The 20,741-nt window shown below is 42.5% G+C and overlaps 1 protein-coding gene across 1 annotated transcript in view; it reads left to right on the top strand.

Annotated features, from left to right (window-relative positions):
• LOC109914512 (ephrin type-A receptor 7) overlaps positions 1–20,741 on the top strand; it is a 527,439-nt gene that overhangs the window by 294,781 nt on the left and 211,917 nt on the right. Inside the window, exons 4-5 of the mRNA XM_048613049.1 lie at positions 3,970–4,125; positions 17,347–17,682. Coding sequence (XP_048469006.1) covers positions 3,970–4,125; positions 17,347–17,682 — 492 coding nt within the window. The remainder of the gene's footprint in view (positions 1–3,969; positions 4,126–17,346; positions 17,683–20,741) is intronic.

The raw sequence follows: 20,741 nt of genomic DNA, 5'->3' as shown, positions 1-20,741 counted from the left end.
AAAAGACCACAGTGGAATCTGTGTTACATCAAGCTAACGAAGATTCACAATATAAAAGTTACACCAGTGTGCGGATCTCCTGTCCACAGCTACACCTGGGCCAATAACAGTGCAATCACCCTTTATTCTCTTCTCTGTAGTGATTCACAGACCAGACACAGAGTTGCCAAATCCCTGTATCTGATGGAGAAGAAAGCTGAAAGAAGAGATGTGCATAAACTAGGGAAGGTAGTCTCTCCAAACAGCTGAGCAACAGTGAGAGCTGTGACATTCACCCCTTTATTGGCCTTTTCCATGCGGGAAATGCGTGGGAGCATTGGGTATCTTGTAGGTCACAACTAAGAAAGAGAGGTGAGGATGTGGTGAGGTTTATGGAGAGCAATCCAGTATTCAAATCCAGACAAATGAATGTATGACTGCCATTAGTTGGAGAGATTGAAGGATATGGTCAGGAGAAAGAGAAGTGGACAAGGGGTCAGAATTGGTGGAATGAAAAATACTCTTAAATAATGTGAGGTAATTTATTTGTGTCTTTGGGTGGCATGCACTAGCCTGAGGGACTGACTCTGCTGTCTACAAACAATCTGTGTATTAATCTCTTCTTCAGGATTTTAGTTACATTTCTTTAACACAACCCACATAGTTAATCTTGCATTGCTGTAACACAATCCACACAGTTAATCTTGCATTGCTGTAAGATAGAGTTGCGATTCCATTCTTACAAAGGTGGCAATATGACTGACAGGTGGCAAGTTGGCAAATTGTCTTGAGTCGTTGCGGTTTAGATTTTGTACTGGGTGCATTTGAAAAGTTATTGTTTAACAATTTGACTTCAGGAAAAAAACATACTGCTGTACCCTGTGAAACTAGCCAGACAATGAGGTGATATGCTATCATGATATGAGGTGCGGTGATATGCTGATTGTCTGCCATTGTATATACTGTGATACTTAATTCAACTCCCACGACATAAGGAGGAGATGTGGGGCACATGGTACCCTGAAAATGTTTATTATAGAATCTAGTATCTACTTATGTACATTACAACCACAGACACTTGTGTGTCTGGGCTCAAGCTAAGAAATTCTTTTGTCCTGTAACTCCCATTTTTCAGCATGCCATGCTGCAAGAGGATAGAGCTCAGTAAGATGGAGACTGAGACCTGCCATCACATGGTGATGATATTGTCTACATGTGGCTTGAAGTACATAGCACAAATGTTGCAGGACTGAATGGCAATGAATGGTCCACTGTATAACTCTGTCCTCCCAGCTATGTGATACTGTTTATGGATGTTGACCTCACATTGGTATCTGCAACATTACTGCAGCCATAGGCTTGCATTCTACGGTGTTGCAACAATTTTGGAATTCCTAAAGATGATTGGAAAGTGGCAGGAATCACGCCTCAGCCTGCTGTAGGCACGATAAGGTGCTACTGACAGAGCCAATTATTATGCAAAATATCAATTCCCACCACCAGCCTTCAATAGACACCAAAACATTTTGACAGATTTTCATCAAACTTTTCACAAGACCTTGTTCCTTGGCTTCCTCCAGACATTCTCAAACTGAGATTAGATTGTTATCCTCCTGTGCGCTCATAACTTCGTTTTTCCAGGCTTCTGCTATCCAGTTCAGACTCAGTCTTCCTTTGAAAACAGACATGCTAAAAAAACTTCTATCAAAGTGTCTCACAAAATACTAAGTTTTGAATAAATTGTTACAGGTGGAAAGCTACCTTTGTTTCTGTTTTTCAATTAAATGCAGGACAGCTGTCTGAGAGAAATGTTAGCAACTCATGTTGCCACTGAAGTCCAATGACAGTAGATGGTTTGACACTTGAAGAAGTAAATTGCATTTGCTGCTGAAAAACGTCCATGATTTGGCTTGATTTTACTTTCACATGGAGGGTCCAGTTGCAAATAGTTTTGGATTTTGTGCCAATATTTTCACACGGGATGTATATTTCCATTATAATTAAATATACAGAGCCTGTCCTGGAATTCTCCTGAGCTGTTGTGAGTTTCTTACTGCAGTTTTTTTTTCTGTCACGATCTTAATCTATTGGCAGGTCACCTTTATAATAATGGACTCTAAAGTGTGGGATGGAATCAGGTGGAGATAGAGGTAGAGGAAGTGGGAAGGGTGTTTAATTTCACAAGTGGTGACGTATCTGCCCCCTTTCTCTGCCAAAATTAACTTTAGGATGGGATGGCCCTTGGTTGACCTTCCCACTACCAATTGAGGTCATTATTGAGGTTGGTTGGCTCACTGAGCTAGTTTGTTGTTCCAGATACGTTTCATTATTGGCCAATTCAGAACCATTTTAAGGCTTCAACCCATCATCACAGGGATTACAGGAAACCAAGCAGCATCTGGAGGAAAGGAGCAGTCAACGTTTTGGTTTCAGGACAGAAGAAGGGTAATACCTGAAATGTTGATTGCTCCTTTCCTCCAGATGCTGCCTGGCTTGCTGAGTTCTTCCAGCCTCCTGTGAGTCCAGCATCCGCAGTGTTTTTTTGTCTCTAGTCACAGGGAATAACCTGGCGCAAGAAGACCCTGGCCTTCCTGGGAGCAAATTGAGTGTGAGCTGTTTGCTCCTGGATCCTTTGACTCCAGGGCTGCTCTTCCAACATCAGTGACAGCTCTCTTACTGGCCAGCCATTCTTGGCTGCTGGGGCTTCAGTTTCTCTCCTCCCTGGCTCTGTTTCCACTGGAAGGCACATTCCTGAAACTCTCTGATTGGCAGATGATCCACCAGATCTCTTTAGATGACACGGCGTTGGTCTAGAGCTGGCAGGCAAGATCTGCAAAGCCAGTTGGATACTTTGCCCATAGTCCCAACTGCAATGTAAATGATTGTCATTCACATCATCTACGCGGAGCTGAAATATTGCATTGGTGAAATATCTTCTATTTAATCCCCATTTTTGTGAAGTAATGGTTTGTGGTATAACAGGGCTGGGGGGGGGGGAGGTGAAGAAACGGTTGTGATATGGATTTCTCCCAAGCTAAAGGAGTACAACATGTTGCAATTCGACATAAGCAAAACTGAGTGCTGTAGATCTGGGTGGAGTGCATAACAGAAGGCACATGAGATGCTGCCTGCTTTATCCCACCAATAATAAATTCATTCTCCCTTTTTGTTATTCACTTGTGGGATTTGGGAATCACAGGCTTCGCTCATATTTATTGTCTGTTCCTAGTGGGCCATGAGAAGGTGGTGGTGAGGTGCCTTCTGGAAACACTGCAGTCTGTGTGCTGTAGGTAGACTTACAATGCCCTTAGAGAGAGAACGCAATGGTTTGATCTCATGACACTTGTGACCAATATTTAGGGTGGTGTGGTGGCTCAGTGGTTAGCACTGCTGCCTCACAGCACCAGGGACATGGGTTAGATTCCAGCCTTAGGTGACTGTCTGTGTGGAGGTTGCACATTCTCCCTGTCTCTGTGTGGGTTTCCTATGGGTCTTCTGGTTTCCTCCCACAGTCCAAAGATGTGCACGTTAGGTGGATTGGCCATAGGAATTGCAGAGTTTGAGGGATAGGGAATGGGGTGAGGCTGGATGGGATGCTCTGGGAGGGTCAGTGTGGACTTGATGGGCCGAGTAGCCTGCTTCCACACTGTAGGGATTTTATGATTATGTCTCAGTAAGGTCAATGAAGCCATTCATATATGTGGTGACTAATTCTAAATTTTCAAGTTTCTATTTATAGAATTTCTGATGAAGGGAAGAATGAAGGATCTGATGTTTGGATTGAATCTCTCCCAAATCATTCCTAGCCTTCTTGCTTTAGTTTGTGGAGTGTGAAGCCAGCTTTGAATCTGTATGTGAATGGCACTGACATGGTTGGCGGGGTACAGTTATGAAGAGCACAGCGCCTCCAAGCAAGCCGTTTATCGTGCATTATTCTCTTGCTTTCAAAACCCAAAGAAAACATCTTCAAATTGTGAACTTTCTTTTTAGCTTGTCCACCGGGGTCGTACAAGATGGCGGCTGGAGAAGCAGCGTGCTCCTGGTGCCCTGAGCATAGTTACACAGAAGAAGCAGGATCTGTGCAGTGTCACTGTAAGGATGATTACTATCGACTGGCTTTGGATCCTCCATCAGCCCCCTGTACCAGTAAGTCTGTCAGTAATTTGCAATTATTACATATTAACTCAGTCAAATTATTTTCCTGAAATGTTTGAAGGATTTGTTAAGAGTAGAACTGAAGCTTCTGACAGAAAAAAAAATCTGATCAACATTTACTGGCAAGGCTGTATATGTTCAGAATAAGATTAGGTCTTTTAATAGTGAAGTGTACCTTAGATCTTTGGGCCTTTTAATGTGCATTATGGTTGTGTCTTAAATAAATCACTTAACCCTTAAAGCTGAATCTTGGATGTGAATAATGTCATTTCTATAAGGGTGTTATGAAAGTTGGGAATGTAAATTACAAAAGTAAATTAATAATTGCTGTTCATTTTATGACAAATTTTATAAAGGAACAATCTCAACATGTAAATGCATAAATATTTCCTATTTGGTTTGTTTCATAAAACTATTCTTTAAATTCTGTAGTCTTTTGGATATTCAAAGTTATTCTATTTGGTTATTTCCCAATCTTTCCCGACTTTTCCATGTTGTTGCGGAGTGGAAGAGGGTAATGTGTTTTCTGAAGAACAGGTTGCTTGTCCCCCATTAAGTCAGTGTACAGGTCCAGAGTATTGTCTACCCACTATCATCATCTTGCATGTAGACAGGTCTTGGAGTGAAACGCAATTATGTCGATATGTCCGTCCTGGTCTTCCATAGTAACGTGACCGCTACCATACAGCACATTAATTGCAGCCACCGATCTTAGGGCCACTTCAGTAAGGTATCAGTTCTGACCACACAGATGTCAATAGAGTTGAGAACATGGTGTCAGAAGTGAAGCTGGAGACTAGCTGTTGAAGCACTGTACAGAAACACAGCTCCTGGTAGTGAGAGAGATGCAGGACTGATCAGAGCTATGAAAGCTACTACAAGCCACTGAAATAAAATGAAAAAGAACAAAGAAACAGGTCACCACTGCAACCCAGTGAGAGAACAAAATGGCTGTAACTTTTCCTGTCCAACTCTGGTCTAAATGGAAGGAAATATGAACCAAAACTGGCACAATGACAAAATTATGAAACACTAACAAATCTGTTTAATAAGCCAGAGCTGCTACTCATCACTATAATCTTATCATTGTTGGGCAGGGACTGTTTCAAAATGTATTTCATCCTGAATCACTCCAAAAAACAAACTTCAGAAATTTTGAAAACCTTGAAGGCAAGCTTTGAACCTCAAGTGAACATAACATATGAATAGTGCGGGCTCAATATTAGGGCTCAGGATGAAAAGAGGTCAGTTGACATATTTGATCAATTCAGATCACAGAATCCTGTAAACCTGTGCAACTAAATAACAATCTGCTTAAAAGATGGGATTGCATTGGCAGAAAGAGATCCTTCAGTGAGAGCATGTCTACAGGGAGAGGAGAAACTCACTCTCTGGAAAGCAGTTAACCTGTGGAAACATGCCAAGGTCATGACTCAACAGCTACAGCATATTCATGTACAGATTGGTCTTGCGTTTTGCCAACAGATATGCTTAAGGCACACAGGGCAGAACAATCCCTGACAAGATGTGGAGGGGCTGATGTTGGACTGGGATCAGAAGTCACACGATACCAGGTTATAGTCCAATAGGTTTGTTTGAAATCACAAGCTTTTGGAGCGCTGCTCCTTCATCACCTGACTCTGAAAGCTTGTGATTTCAAATAAACCTGTTGGACTATAACCTGGTGTTGTGTGATTTCTGACTTAATGCCAGACAAAGGGCAGGCAGCAATTAGTGCAGAAGACATCATGCAAAGGAGAAGAAGGAATGTGCAGTGTGGGATGGCAGTGTCCTCACTGCATGAAGGTGAATAATTTTGTACACAAGTGCATTCCTAGCAAATAAAGATGTCCACTGGAGAGGTAACGGCTGAAGAATCTGATGAATTGCACTACACTATACACCAGGCAGGTTGAGATACAGTGATTGATGAGATATGTTGGGTGACTTTTGCCATGATGTCAGCAGAAGGAGAGCATCAGTGTAAAATGTCTCAATCGTGGCCACTTTCCTTAGGGAAAGATGTTAATATATTGGAAGCAGTTGAGAGAAGGTTTACAAATACCTGGAATGGTATTATAAGGAAAGGCTGGACAGGCCTGTTTCCTCTGGAGTTTAGAAGAATCAGAGGTGACTTAATTGAAACATATAAGATCCTGAACAGACTTGACTGGATGGGTGTTCAAAGGATGTTTCCTCTTGTAAGAGAAAATAGAACTAGGGGTCATAGTCTGAAAATAAAGGGTTTCCTATTTAAGAAAGAGATGGAGAAACATTTATTTCCTAGAGTGGGTTATGAATCTTTGAAATTCCCTTCCTCAAAAGGCAGTTGATGCAAAATCTTTCAACACTTTCAATGCAAGGGTAGATATTTTCTTGATTACCAAGGGGCTGAAAGCTTGTGGGGGAAATGTAGGAATGTAGAGTTGAGGCTAAAATCAAATCAGCCCAATCTTATTGAACATAGGAGCAGTTTCGAGGGGCTGAGTGACCTATTTTTATTCCATGTTGGTATGTTGGTATGCCAGCTAGACAGTGGTGCGACATGGGAAATCATGATCTTCAGAGACCTGTGTAAAGTGACTCAACGTAGTGATCCGAAAGTGAAATCCTCTGAAGTGAGGTTAAGAATTCATGATGGCACAATACTTGTACTGAGAGAATAGTTTGCCTTGAAAGTCTATTATAATAACCCAAATGAAGATCTGGAGTTCCAGATCATAGACTTCAAGCAAAAGCTGCATACGTCAGCTGGAGTGAGTTTAAAACATGGATAGATGACCCTCAACATGTCAAAGAGATGAGTAAGATGTCACCGCACAGTCAACGATCGAGCATAAAATGGATCTGAGGGAAGTACTGCAGTGTCTTTATAGGTTTAGGATGTCTTCCCGGAGAATATCATCTCAAAATGGATGAAATTTTAAGACCAATTCAGTATCTTGTGAGGAAAGTTCCAACTGTCTCCCAGGCCAGTCTGGAGGATAAAGTGGAAGAGCTGGAAAAGGAGGAAGAAATCAATCTTCCAGACCGGATTAGGAATTTGGCAGCAAGGAAACAACCCGAAAAGCTGAGAGTATACATCAAGGCAAAGGACTCCATTATGCCAATTGTCCAAAGAATCTTGTCACAAAATGCAAAGGTTATATCATTACAACCCTCAGTGCTAAGGTTGGTTACTGGTAAGTGAAACAGTAGCTTTTAAAGCACATTCTGGACCGTGTTTGGCAGATACACTTAGTTGTGCATGTTGTTTTGCATATTTAGGGTGCAGAGGCCTGTACACAATATGAGATATTTAGTGACCTTCCTGGAGTGGAAGCTGCCCTAGATGATCTGCTGGTACTTGGATTCAAGGACACAATGGAAGAAACCATTGCTGACCATGATCAAAATCTGGTATGAGTGCTAGTCAGAGCTTGCCAGATGAACCTGAAGCTGAACAAGAAAAAGTCACAGGTAAAGATCCCCAAATCATGTACATAGGCCATGCACTGACAGAAAATTTCACCCAGATCCAGAGAAGGTGAGAGCTGTCCAAGTGTTGCAAGGGATAGTGATGACAAGGTGACCTGAAAGCACCATGGACATACCTATTGCTGTAAAAGTATATTGGGCTTACAGAGATGAACCAACAACCCAAGGTAGCACATTGTACAGGATGACTACAAGGCAGACACTGGGTGGAGGAGCACACCTACTGCAGACATGGAGACTCACCCAAGAGAAAGACTAATATCCCATCACACACAAACTGCTATTCCAACAGCAATAAAACAAATGGAGCCAGAAGTAGTAAAGGGCATCGATGCCCAAATCCAGATGGAACAGCGAGAAGCCAAATTTCATTTTGACAAGACTGCTAAACCATTACCAGAGTTGAGTTTTGGAGAGCCAGTCAAGGTATAAACCTACAATACTCTCAATGAGAGTCAAACCATGTGGCAGCTTGGACCTGCATAGAGCAGTTGTCAGCTCAATAGTACATGGTGGAAGTGCACATCCCAATAGACTGTCACAGCCACAGGCACATACACACAACTAGAAAAGCTGTTCCTCAACTGTAAGCAGCTGATCAGGAAGATATGTACTTAGGACCTGATCAACTATCAGAACTAGAGTCCAGATCAACTCAACAACCAGAGTGGAACAACACCAATAAGTACCATGGCACCAAATAAGGGCATGGGAATGACACTCCCTGGAGAAGAAATACAATTGAGATGAACAGCCACTAACAACACCCACGCACACACATACCAAGAAGAGACCAGCATGATTTAGAGACCATGTATGCAGTGCATATGCAGAAACTGGTGAGAATAACAAACTGTTAATGCTTGAGGATGGGACATTTAAGAAAGAGGATTTTTGGATTGAAATGCAATCATCCCCAAATGTTCTTCCTGGTCCACTGTAATCACGTGACCTCTGTCAGGCCAGCCATCCTAGCGGCACTACAATAAAGGTTCTATTCTGACCAAAATGCTGAGTATGGAGCTGACAGTATGTGGACAAGCAGTGGGCATAGCATGTGAATAGCACATTGTAAGATTTTCGAGGTAAATCTGTAAGGATGGCGCTGGGGTGGAGTTGGGTGTTGGGTGCTTATGCATCGCAAGGGGTATTTTGGGAGATTTGTGGTTGTAACTAGGCAAGGAAAATACCATGTCAGAGAGACTGGGAGGAAGATGAAATAATGAGGCTGTTGAATATTCGCAAGGAAAGACCTTAGAGTGAAAGCAGAGAGCTCGTTGACAACTTGTCGATATTTTTGTGGGTACATTTAGGAATGTTCAGACATGTTATGACCTGTCTCAGGATCACATGGGATTTGAACCAAGCCTCCTGGCCCAGTGGTAGGGACACTATCACTGCACCACAAGACCTTTCAAACTTGTGCATTGTAAACAGAGTGGGAAGTTCTAAATGTCATCAGAGCTAAAATTGAGTGAAGAGGGAGAAAGAGATACTCATAGGGAACCAAAAGTTTAACAAGTGAGGAACCTAAAGCAAGTAATATAAATAAAGAAAAATCACTGGAAGAATTCATTGCAAATCCTGTGGCAAGCTACACACTAGACAGTTAAATGCAGAAATGGTGAGTGCATTACTTTTGATGTTGCATAAGGCCTGTATTCTAGAACAATCCCTGTGGCTTGGAAGGTGCAGATATACCCCTCCTACTCAAGAAAGGGGAAAAGAGAATACGGTGAAATATAGACTAACATCAATATTAGGTGAGTGTTCAAATCCAATGTTAAAATCATTGGAGCAGGCAATTGGGAAATCTTAATATGACTATGGAAAGTCAAATGGTTTTACAAAAAGGAACAAAAACAAAGTTGCTGGAAAAGCTCAGCAGGTCTGGCAGCATCTGTGAAGGACAAAACAGAGTTAACGTTTCGGGCCTGGTGACCCTTCCTCAGAACGTTCACTCTGTTTTTTCCTTCACAGATGCTGCCAGACCTGCTGAGCTTTTCCAGCAACTTTGTTTTTGTTCCTGATTTACAGCATCCGCAGTTCTTTCGGTTTTTATTTACAGAAAGGAAATTGCATTTGCATATCGTTAAGCTGAAAATGCCTAAGCAAAATGAATGGAGGAAGACACATGCGCTTTGATGTACAGCAAATTTATTAGATTAATCTGGTACTGGGTCCACTTTTATTTGTCATTTTTGGATGAGAATGTAGGAGGCATGGTTGGTAAATTTGCAGATGACATCAAAATTGGTGATACAATGGGCAGTGTAAAAGGCTCTCCAAGATTACAAAAAAATCTTGATCACTTGGGTGAATGGGCTGAGAAGTGGTGGATGGAGTTTAATTTAAATATATGCGAGGTATTGCATTTTAATAATACAAACAAAGACAGAACTTATACAATCAATGGGAGGGTCCTGTGCTGTGTTGTAGAACAGAGAGACCTAGGGAAATCGGACCCGAAACGTTAACCCTGATTTCTCTTCACAGATGCTGCCACACCTGCTGAACTTTTCCAGCAAATTCTGTTTTTGTTTCTGATTTACAGCATTTGCAGTTCTTTCAGTTTTTATTCAGAGAGACATAGGGGTTCAGGTACATAATTGTTTGAAATTTGTGTCACAGGTAGACAGGGTGGTTAAGAAATTGTTTAGCATGCTTGCCTTCCTTACTCAGACCTTCGAGTATAGACGTTGGGATGTTATGTTGATGTTGTACAGGAGGTGAGGCCTCTTCGGAAGTAATGTGTGCAGTTCTGGTCGCCCCGTTATAAGAAGAATATTGTTAAACTGGAGAGGGTTTAGAAAAGATTTACGAGGATGCTGCTGGGAATGGAGAGTTTGAGATGTAAAAATAGACCATTTTCACTGGAGCTTAGGAGGTAGAGGGATGGCCTAATTGAGGTTTATAAAATCATGAGGGTCTTTTCCCTAGGGTGGGGGGAGTTCAAAACTAGGGAAATATTTTTAAGGTGAGAGAAGAAAGATTTAAAAAAGACATGAGGGAAGGATATTTTTACACAGAGTGGTTAGGTGTGTGGAATGAACTGCCAGAGGTAGTGGTGGATGCAGGTACAGTTACTACATTTAAAAGAAATTTGGATAGTTTCATGAGTAGATGTTTAGAGGGGTATAGGCCAAGTGCAGGCAGCTGGGACTAGTTTAGTCTGGGAACATGATCGGCGTGGATTGGTTGGACTGAGGGGTCTGTTTCTGTCCTGTATGACTCTATGACTCTAATTTAGATATAGACAAACTAATGAGTGAGTCTACCAGCTAAAACTTTAGACATAATAAACAAGTGAGTCTCACTGTCTTCTGCCCATCGGGGACTCCTGGGTGATGGCTGTCACTTGGAGTTTGATCTCAGTTTATACGAACCCTATGGATGGTGGTAGTCCCTCGACCCAGTCTCAGCAAGCCCAGTCCGATGATGATAGTCCCCAGACCTGGTCTCGGGAATCCTAGTCTGATGGTATTTTGGCAATGGAGGAAGATTGGACCAAGGTATCCCGGAGGGAATGGTCAATGCAGAAGGCTGACAAGGGTGAGCAGGGGAATATGTGTCTGGTGGTGGCATATCTCTGGAGGTGACAGAAATGGCAGCTGATGATCCTCTGGCTGTGGATGCTATTGGGATGGTAGGTGAGAAAAAGGGGAACTCTATCGCTGTTGTGGGAGGGCAGAGAGGAGTGAGGGCTAAAGTGTAGGAAATAACTGAGGTCCGGTCAGACTTGCTGCATTTCTCCAGAATTCTCTGTTTTTATTTCAGACTCCAGCATCTGCGATATTTTCTTTTTACCTCCCTGTCCCTTGTAGTCAATATGAAAATACCAAAGCTGATAATGCATGCAAACCTCTTCTGTTCTGGTCACAGTGTTATATAAATGAGTGGGACATGGGTGGGGCTGACTGAAGAACATCATTGTGGGTATATGTGCTACTGATGCAGATATATGTGTGGTAACAGCCAGTGTAACAAATTGTCATACATTGTGTGCAGCTATATGTACATTACATAAAGCTCATTGGGATTTATGATGGGCTCTTCCACAAAAATCAGTTGACCTCTACAATATTGACTTAGGATTATGAGGCAAAAATTGCAGAGGAGAGTAAAATATTTATTGCATTTATAAATATTTCACTTACTTACATTCTAGCTGTTTATCATGAAGAACAAATATTAATCTCTTTATACTGCAGTAGTTTTTATTTAATTTAATCAGCAAGCTATTAAATAAAATATTAACTGGACTGTCGCATGTCAGTCATTTACATGTCAACAAATCAAGCAGCCTTTTTTCTATTTGCTCATGGGATATTGGCATTGGTCACATGGAGAACATTTATTGCTCATCTCGAATTGTCCTTGAGGCAGTGGTGGGGTGAGGCTTTCTTGAACTGCTGTAATCGTTATGGCGATGGTGCTCCCATTGTGTTATTAGTAAAGGAGTTTCAAGATTTTAACCCGGTGACTATGAAGGAACTGCAATATGTTTCAGGATGGGGCGTGACATGGAGGGGAACTTGCAGGCATTGGTGTTACCCTATGCCTTTGTTCTTGCCCTTCTCAGTGGCAGAGGTTGTAGGTTTGATATTTACTGTTGAAGTGTCCTTGGCAAATTGCTGCAGTGCCTCTTGTTGATGGTACACACACTACTGCCACAGAGAGAATGCTGGAGATGGAATGCCAATCAAGTAGGCTGCGTTTACTGGATGGCATTGAGCTTCTTGACCTGGACAACATCCATTTTAGTTTAAAGGCTCTGTTCTTGATATCAATGGCACATGACAATTTAGATACTATTCCACTAAAACCAGTACATGTTTGTTAAACCAATAGTACACATTCATAATGACACTGATTGTTTACACATTCCATGATCTCTAGGACCATCTTCAGACCATAGGAGCAAACCTCTCTATTCATTGCAGCAATAAATCCTTTTCAAAAGATTCCTTTTTATCTCTTTATCTACAGCTGCACCCCATATAAGGTAATACCTGTTTTTGGCCAATTTTAATTCTTTTTGAATTGCATCACTGTTCTGTCAAAAGTTCCTTCTTGCCTTCTCTGGCCCCACCCCAAAGCCATGTTTGAACAAGCAGTTGTCTGAGGTGTTATGTCTGACTCCCTCATCAATCTCTAATCCTATAGCAGAGAAGGCATTTTCTTGGTTCTAATGAGGAGGTCCCTTTGTCCTCTTACAGCTCCAGCGTAGTTGAAAATTGATTTGTAGACTTTAGCAAATCTGTGTCTTGACCAAATTCCCCATCCTGCCTTATGGTCTCAAACCCACAATGCAGTTCTTCAGTGAAAGTACCATTTCTCCTTCAATCTTCCATTCCGCTGCCATGAGACAATCTGAGTGCACAGGGCTTCACCACAAGCACATGAAAGAGAGATCAGGACAGTTACCTGATCTAAAGTGATTAATACAATAGCAAAGAAAACCATACATTGGCTTACAGAGTATTGTTTGAGCTGGACCCTAAGCTGTGTATTTCATCACATCCCCGGCTAATGTCCTGTCGATGGGGATATCATCAGGCAGCGAGCTACTCTGCACAGAATCCCAACCTTTGACCTGTGCTTATAGCCACATGGTTTATGTGGCAGGTTCAGTTAAATTCCTGGTCGGGGTGTTGATGATGGGGATTCAGCAATGGTGATGCTATAGAATATCATGGGGAAGTGATTAGATTCCTTCTTGTTTGAGATATTAAAGACAAGCTTTTTTGAACCCTAGGTTTAATCATGTGATTATTCTTCCCCTTTCCCCTTTCCCCATCTTCAATTGAAATGTTTGTTTAAAATCCCCAGCCTCCAGTGCTTTATGTTTGAGCCACTGAAAGTATAAGAATGGGGGATAATGATGTGTGAGATTGGAGGCTGTGTCCCCTAAATAGAAGTGTGAGTTTTGTGTGTGCTCTGATGATGAAACTGGAGGCTGTGTGTTACGACCGGCCTGGAAGATTGAAATTAATGTGCAGGTGATGGAAGAGTGAGGCATCATTGCCTATGTACCACTGCTGAAGTGAGTGATCAGTTCTGACCAGTTTAGCAGGTTGCATGTGGCTTGATTAGGTCTGTATATTGTTTCAGAGAATTCTTTTAATTGGATATCATCAGATAAGAAATTAAAAGATGTCTCAGGTTAAAGATGCTGGCCCCAAACAACTTTAGCTGTGATTTTATCAATGAGGTGAATGTGCGAGTCTGCAGCTTTAATGGAGAATGGTGTTGGGGGAGCCCTGTACATCTGTGGTGCATTTTTCATTGCTCTTGCCTCTTGCTATCAGAATATCTGCTGTCTGAGCCACAGTAGGCACCGTCTCACCACACCACCCCCCACCGCCAATCCAACTGTCTCTCCCTGTCTGAGAAACCCCCGAGCAAGTCTCTGAATCTATATGTAACGGGGATCAATTTTGCAGTTTCCTACACTTTCCTGTTCTGGATCTCCTGACACGACCCAATTCATCATTTTGCAGGAACAAAAACAGAAGTTGCTGGAAAAGCTCAGCAGGTCTGGCATCATCTGTGAAGAAAAAAATCAGAGTTAACATTTCAGGACCGGTGACCCTTCCTCTGTTCTGAGGAAGGGTCACCGGACCCGAAACGTTAACTCTGATTTTTTTCTTCACAGATGCTGCCAGACCTGCTGAGCTTTTCCAGCAACTTCTGTTTTTGTTCCTGATTTACAGCATCTGCAGTGCTTTCGGTTTTTATTTGTCATTTTGCAGGGCTGGTTAGCCTCAAGAGGACTGGCATCCCATGTTCCCCATGATCCAGTGTGTACTAGGAGAAGCAGTATAAGGAGTCCCCACTCCATTATATTAGGTGTAAGGTCACCAAGTGCAGAAGCCACCACTATTCCACAACTGAAGTCAACACCAGATATTGATCTAAACAATTCTTGATGAGGGATTATGGAGAAATCAGTGTAGCTGCGATCATTCTCCAGACATTGATACTTAAGGGAAGATTACATAGAAGTGTTCAATATCATTAGGAATGTAAAGCAAATCACTCTCACTAGGAGAACATCAGCAACCAGATGAACAGGTTTAAGATAATTGGCAAAAGAACTCAAGTGGGTGAGGCAAATTGAGTTTTGTACAGGGAGTTGTTACAATCCGACAAATGAACAGAGTTCAGTGTGGCAACAAGCAGATTAATGAGTAGCTTTCATGAGGAAGTTGGACAGATGTTGAAAATGGAAGACTTGTAAGGGTGAAAGAACAAGGGACTAGGACTAATTTGATCACTCCCTCAAAGGCCTAGTACAGATACAATGGGCTGATTGGCTTCTTTCACTGCTGTGTAATTCTATGGATGTTTCCAATGGATTCCAGTCAAGAGTTGGAAGGTAATTGCTGGATCTGCTGTAGATGCTCAGCCCCATCTGTGTTAATGGGTCTGAATTAGTTTAAATCTAATAAATTGGCTATTTTAAGAAATCAATTCTCATTTTTAAAATTGGAGAGCAGCATCTACCTCTGTACTGAATCATACAGTTCACCAGGGATTTCCAGGCCATCTGAAACCAATTTGCACTCCAATGCCTGCAGTCTGGTGCCCGTATACATTCAGTTCCTATGTCGTGTTGCATACTTTAATGAAAGTCACATCACTTTTAGTTTTCCTGCATGCTAATGCCTGCTTTCTTTTCCTCCACTGAGGTCGATATTACCTCTGTTATCCTCTCTCACACGTGGTCCTTCCAGAGAGCCAGCAAGTGGAGATTCTAGTTGTGGGTCTCTCTGCCAGAATCCTTGTTGGCTTGGTGACCATGAAGCTTGTGGGAGCTCTGGTCAGACATCCTCCTGCAGGAGTGTTTACCTGACCTGGTTCTGAAGAAGGGTCACTGAACCTGAACCACTGACTCTGCTCTCTCCAAAGCTGCTGCATTTCTCCAACAATTTCTCTTTTTGTTTCGGCATCCGCAGTTCTTTGTATTGTTCAAATGTTCACCCGACATCCTGCCTCCAAACCACGCCCCCCCCAAGCTCCTATCATTGATTGTCTGACATATCCATCACCATGAGCTCTAACAATCAGAAAGCAAACTGCCAATCTTCCTTCTTCGATTGGACAATTATTTACTGTCAGTCAAGCACCATTTGTGCCGTAGGGTGATATGGTGGCTCAGTGGTTTGCATTGCCGCCGTGCTGGTTCGACTCCACCCTGGGGCGAACTGTCTGCGTGGGGTTTGCACGTTCTCCCCATGTCTGCGTGGGTTTCCTCCTACAGTCCAAAGATGTGCAGGTTAGGTGGACTGGCCGTGCTATGTCCATCCCATAGCGTACAGGCTAGTTGGACTAGCCATGGGAAATGCGTGGTTACAGGGATAGGGTAAGAGGGTGAGTCCAGGTGGGATGTTCTTTGGAGGGGTAGCATGGACTCGATGAGCTGAATGGCCTGCTTCCATACTGTAGGGAAGTTATGATTTACTGCCTGTGAATAACAAGGTTGTCCAATGAAAACTCTAAAGCAAAAATAATCTTTATATGCCTATTTGAGTGGCCACTTTGTGAGATGGCTGCAGTGTGGTGCAAAACTGGCCAACAGAATCCACATAACAGTGAAGGGCATTCTTCGCGTTCTTGCTTTGCCCTGTAGTGATAGCATGGCACAATCCATAATTAGCAACCCACGGGCAACAGGGATACTCTAAGACGAGAGATTGAGATGCAAGGAACAGCGTTCCAGATGATCGAAGGATTTGGCTTTTATTCCCGGAGATTCCAACGCCAAGCCGGAGGGTTGGCAGCTCCGTGTGTGAAAGTTAAAAGCTTGAATCCCTCTTTAATACCCTAAGACTTGTCTCAGATGGGTATATTTTTCTTGCCATTAAAACTTTGGCAACGCAGGAATGGGAAGCTTTGTTAATCACCATGGTGGTGAAAATGGAAAAATAAATTAGGACCTCAAAGGATTACCATGTGGAATAAACCTATTTCCTTTTTCTTATTGGAAGGCTACACCTTAAGTGAAGGAGTCACTGTATAGTACAATCCTTGGTCTGCAGCACAGCGCTATTTGCTGCTCCCAAATTTCGGTGAAAACTTCTCACTTGGTTCCTGGTTATGTTTCCATTTTGAAATCATCCACAAAACAAGCTATTTCAATGGCTACATTATCAGCTTCCTTCGTGTAGAAATAATTGTTACATTGGCAAAGGATTTAGGATTGACAGCAAATCCCACTACATTTATTTTACACTTTATTGTTTAATCTGCAGTGGGATCCCTATCAATAAAACTAAAGTGAGCTGAATATCCAACATGTAATTGGAGGTGATGGATAAGGTGGCATGGTGACTCAGTGGTTAGCACTGCTGCCTCACAGTGCCAGGGACCCGGATTCAATTCCACCCTCAGGTGCCATTCCATGTGGAGTTTGCACATTCTCCCTGTGTCTCCGGGTGCTCTGGTTTCCTCCCACAATCCAAAGATGTGCAGGTTAGGATGGATTGGCCATGCTAAATTGCCCTGTGGTGTGCAGGCTGCATGGGTTAAGCATGGTAAAAACCCCGTGTGGGATTACAGGGATAGAGTGGGATGCTCTTCGGAGGGTTGGAGCACACTTGATAGGCCGAACGGCCTCATGGTGCACTGTAGGGATTCTATGAATTACTAAAAAACGGCAAGTGCAATAGTGAAAGAACCTCTTTGTGCTCCTGCACTTGACGCTGTTGCTCTGTTTCGTTCCCCCCACAGAACCCCCAACTGCTCCACAAACTCTCGGCTACAGTACCAGGCATGCGACGGTGCTGTTAGACTGGAAGCCCCCTGAGGACAGTGGGGGTCGGACAGATGTCATGTACAACGCTCTGTGCAGTACCTGTGCGGTGACCCTCCAGACGTGTGGGCCGTGTGACAGCCGCATTGAGTTTGTCCCCCAGCAGCTGGGATTGGTCGATACGGCCGTCACTGTGGTTAACCTGTTACCATACGTCAACTACACCTTCAGGGTGGAGGCTGTGAACGGAGTATCGGACCTGAGTCCCGCTCCGCGGATGTACGTGGAGATTACAGTGGCCATAAGCGAAGGAGGTAAGTGCCAGTGGTTTCTGATTTTCAATTGAGCAGGACTTCCCGAAGTCTCCCAAGCTCTTATTTATTTATCAATTCACGGGTGATTATAGGATGTTACACAGTATTCCAATTAAGATTACCATGAACCAAGTGCCATCATTGTTGGGGGGTGGGGTACTTTGTGCGTGAGGTCTGTAGTGGTCATCAACATGTCCTTGACAACATGTCCTTGAATCTTTTGTTATGCCTCACTGTAGCAGTGCTCTATAAATCATCCCCCTGCCAACTCCCTGAAGTTATCACAGAAGTTTTGATTTTAAAATAAGTGTGCAGAATTCCCCCATTTCCCTGATATTCTGACCCAGGTTAACGGAAAACATGGACCATGTTTCTGTACTTAAGAATCATTATGTATTACAATAATTTGACTCTAGCCCCAGGTTTCAAACCGTTGACATGTAACATGACAAAATAACGTTTTAATTCCTTTACAAACACACAGACAGACATATCTTTCCGCTGCAGAAATACTTGCTACTTAATTATTAACTTCATACTTACAAAAAAAATTCCAACTCAAAATCCAGAAAATTTCTCAATTTACATCGCAAGTTGTAGATTTACCTTGATAGCTTGACTGTTCCCAGAGTGAACTGGGAAACATTCCTCACAGCTGCACTAATGTGATTTTACATTGCATATTGATCCTCCACACGTATGGATTTTACAGCATTTTGTTTTAAATTTAGAAATGTCGAATTAGTGAAGAATGTGATGAAGTTAGTGATTGGGGCAGATCTCAGACGAAGCCTAATGCAGAGGAATTTGCATTTGAAATCTTTAAGGAGATATTCAATGCAGTAAGAGTGAGGGGAACAGTTGATATCTCAAATTTTTATTTGTTTACTCACAGGATGTGGGCATCACTGGTAAGGCCAACATTTATTGCCCATCCCTAATTACCTTTGGGAAGGTTTTTTGGACTCACAGCACACAGTTCCATAAGTAGGAGATTAGACCACCAAAGTTATGCTGATAGAGGTGAACGAAGGAAAATGGATGGAGGCTAACATAGAACAGTACAGCACAGGAACGGGCCCTTCAGCCCATGATGTTGTGCCAAACATGAAATCAAATTAAATTTATCCTTCTGCCTGCCATTGGTATGTATCCCTCAATTCCTTGCATATTCATGTGTTTATTAAAAGCCCCTTAAACATCCCTAATGTATCTGTCTCCATCACCATCCCTTGCAGGCGTGTTCCAGACTCCTACCACTCTGTGTAAAAAATCTTGCCCCTTACATCTCCTTTGAACTTTCCCCCTCTAACTTTAAATGCATGCCCCCTAATACTAGACATTTCAACTCTAGGTAAAAGATTCTGACCATCAAACCTATCTATACATCTCATAATTTTATAGACCTATCAAGTCCCCTCTCAGCCTCCGCTGCTCCAGAGTAAACAACCCTAGTTTTCCTAGCCTCTCCTTATAGCTCATACCCTCTAATCAGGCAGCATCCTGGTAAAACTCTCCTGCACCCTAACATGGAGCATATCATCAGCATAGAGCAGGTCAATTGAATGGCCTGATTCTGTCTGTACTTCCTATGTAAATGATTAATGCTGAGCCAATGCAGCTCAGGCAGCAAGTTCAAATATTGGTTCCAGTTTTGGATGGCATCTTTTAAGAAGAGTGTACCCTCTTTAGAGTGGGTGGAGATTTGACTTTTCTAGATGCTGGTGAGGGAGTTGCTGGCATGGGTGCAAGAATTGGGGCTGCTGAATCCTGGTAATTTCTTAGTGAAATTGATTAGAATCCATGAGCATCAATCACATGGATGATCAATTTCCAGCAATGTGTAAGACCATTGCAAAGGATGGACTGCATTGGGTGACATTAGGATAAGATTAGCTCAGTTGGCAGTTTGTGATGCAGAGTGATGCCCACCGCGTGGGTTCAATTCTCGCATTAGTTGAGGTTACAATTGAAGTACTTTTTTTCTCAACCTGTCCCCTCACCTGAGGTGTTGTGACCCCTAGGCTAAACCACCACCAGGCATCGCTTTCTGTCTTGAATGACAGAGCAGCTCTGTGGTCTGGTAGGACTATGGCAGCTTTACCTTTTGTTGGAAGACATCCATATCAGAACTTCAGTAATCACGTTGGGAAAAGAGCTTGTCGATGAAAGAACGATGACCTGTGCTTTCCAAGAAGTGTGGTGTCTGAGCAAACCGGGGCAGTTTTAGATAAATTCCAAATTCCAAGGCGATCCTAGCCTTAAGAAGGATGATGGAGCATTGCCAAAGGCAGAAGCAGAGTTGGAGGAAAAAACAAGTTCATGAGGAACACTGGTCAAAAAGAAGTCAGTTTATCAAGACGGAAGAAACAAACTAGCAATCAGATGGAACAGAATGGTGAAAGCAAATATTCAACTTTTAAATGAGGAACAAAGAAATCAATGACTTCACAATGAATTTAAAGTAAAATGGGGAGAAAAAGTGGAATTTTTAAAGGGAAGTGTGAAGTTGTGAGATAATGAACAGAAACAGGTTTCATCAGTGGATCATACAAAGAAGAATAAGTTAAACTGGTGGCCGGCAATCACAGTACGCTTGTAGAGCCTTTAGCTGTAGAAGGATCCAAGTTCAACACCATTTAGCAAGCAGAACAACCTCTCTGATGCTTAGTGGATAGCTCCTTAAACAACTAGTGCTTACAGACTGGGTTGTATGGCATCCTGTTGTAGCTGTAAAATGATGTCCACAGACTATGACCAGCTCGAAGAAACAGTTCAAATGCTAAGAACAGACTTTGATAGTTTTTGTTAGCACTAGTTCCTCTACATCAAAGAAAACCTCTATGGATATGAACAGGAAGGCAGGCCCAAAATTACAAGTGGTAGAATGGACAATTTCCACTCAATCTTGTGAACCTTATTTGAATATACCTGAATGTAAAATGGCCCTCTATCCCCCTCACACTCACTGTCCTTTCTCCTGCCCTTGCTTTTGATTGTTAGGCCATAGATTTCCATTGGATTGATCATTGCATATGGGCAGCTATAGACTTCCATTG

This window comes from Rhincodon typus, chromosome 27, assembly GCF_021869965.1.
Source record: "Rhincodon typus isolate 14 chromosome 27, sRhiTyp1.1, whole genome shotgun sequence".
Lineage (NCBI taxonomy): Eukaryota > Metazoa > Chordata > Chondrichthyes > Orectolobiformes > Rhincodontidae > Rhincodon > Rhincodon typus.
Note: the sequence above shows the minus strand (reverse complement) of the source record. Positions and strands in the feature narration are given on the sequence as shown.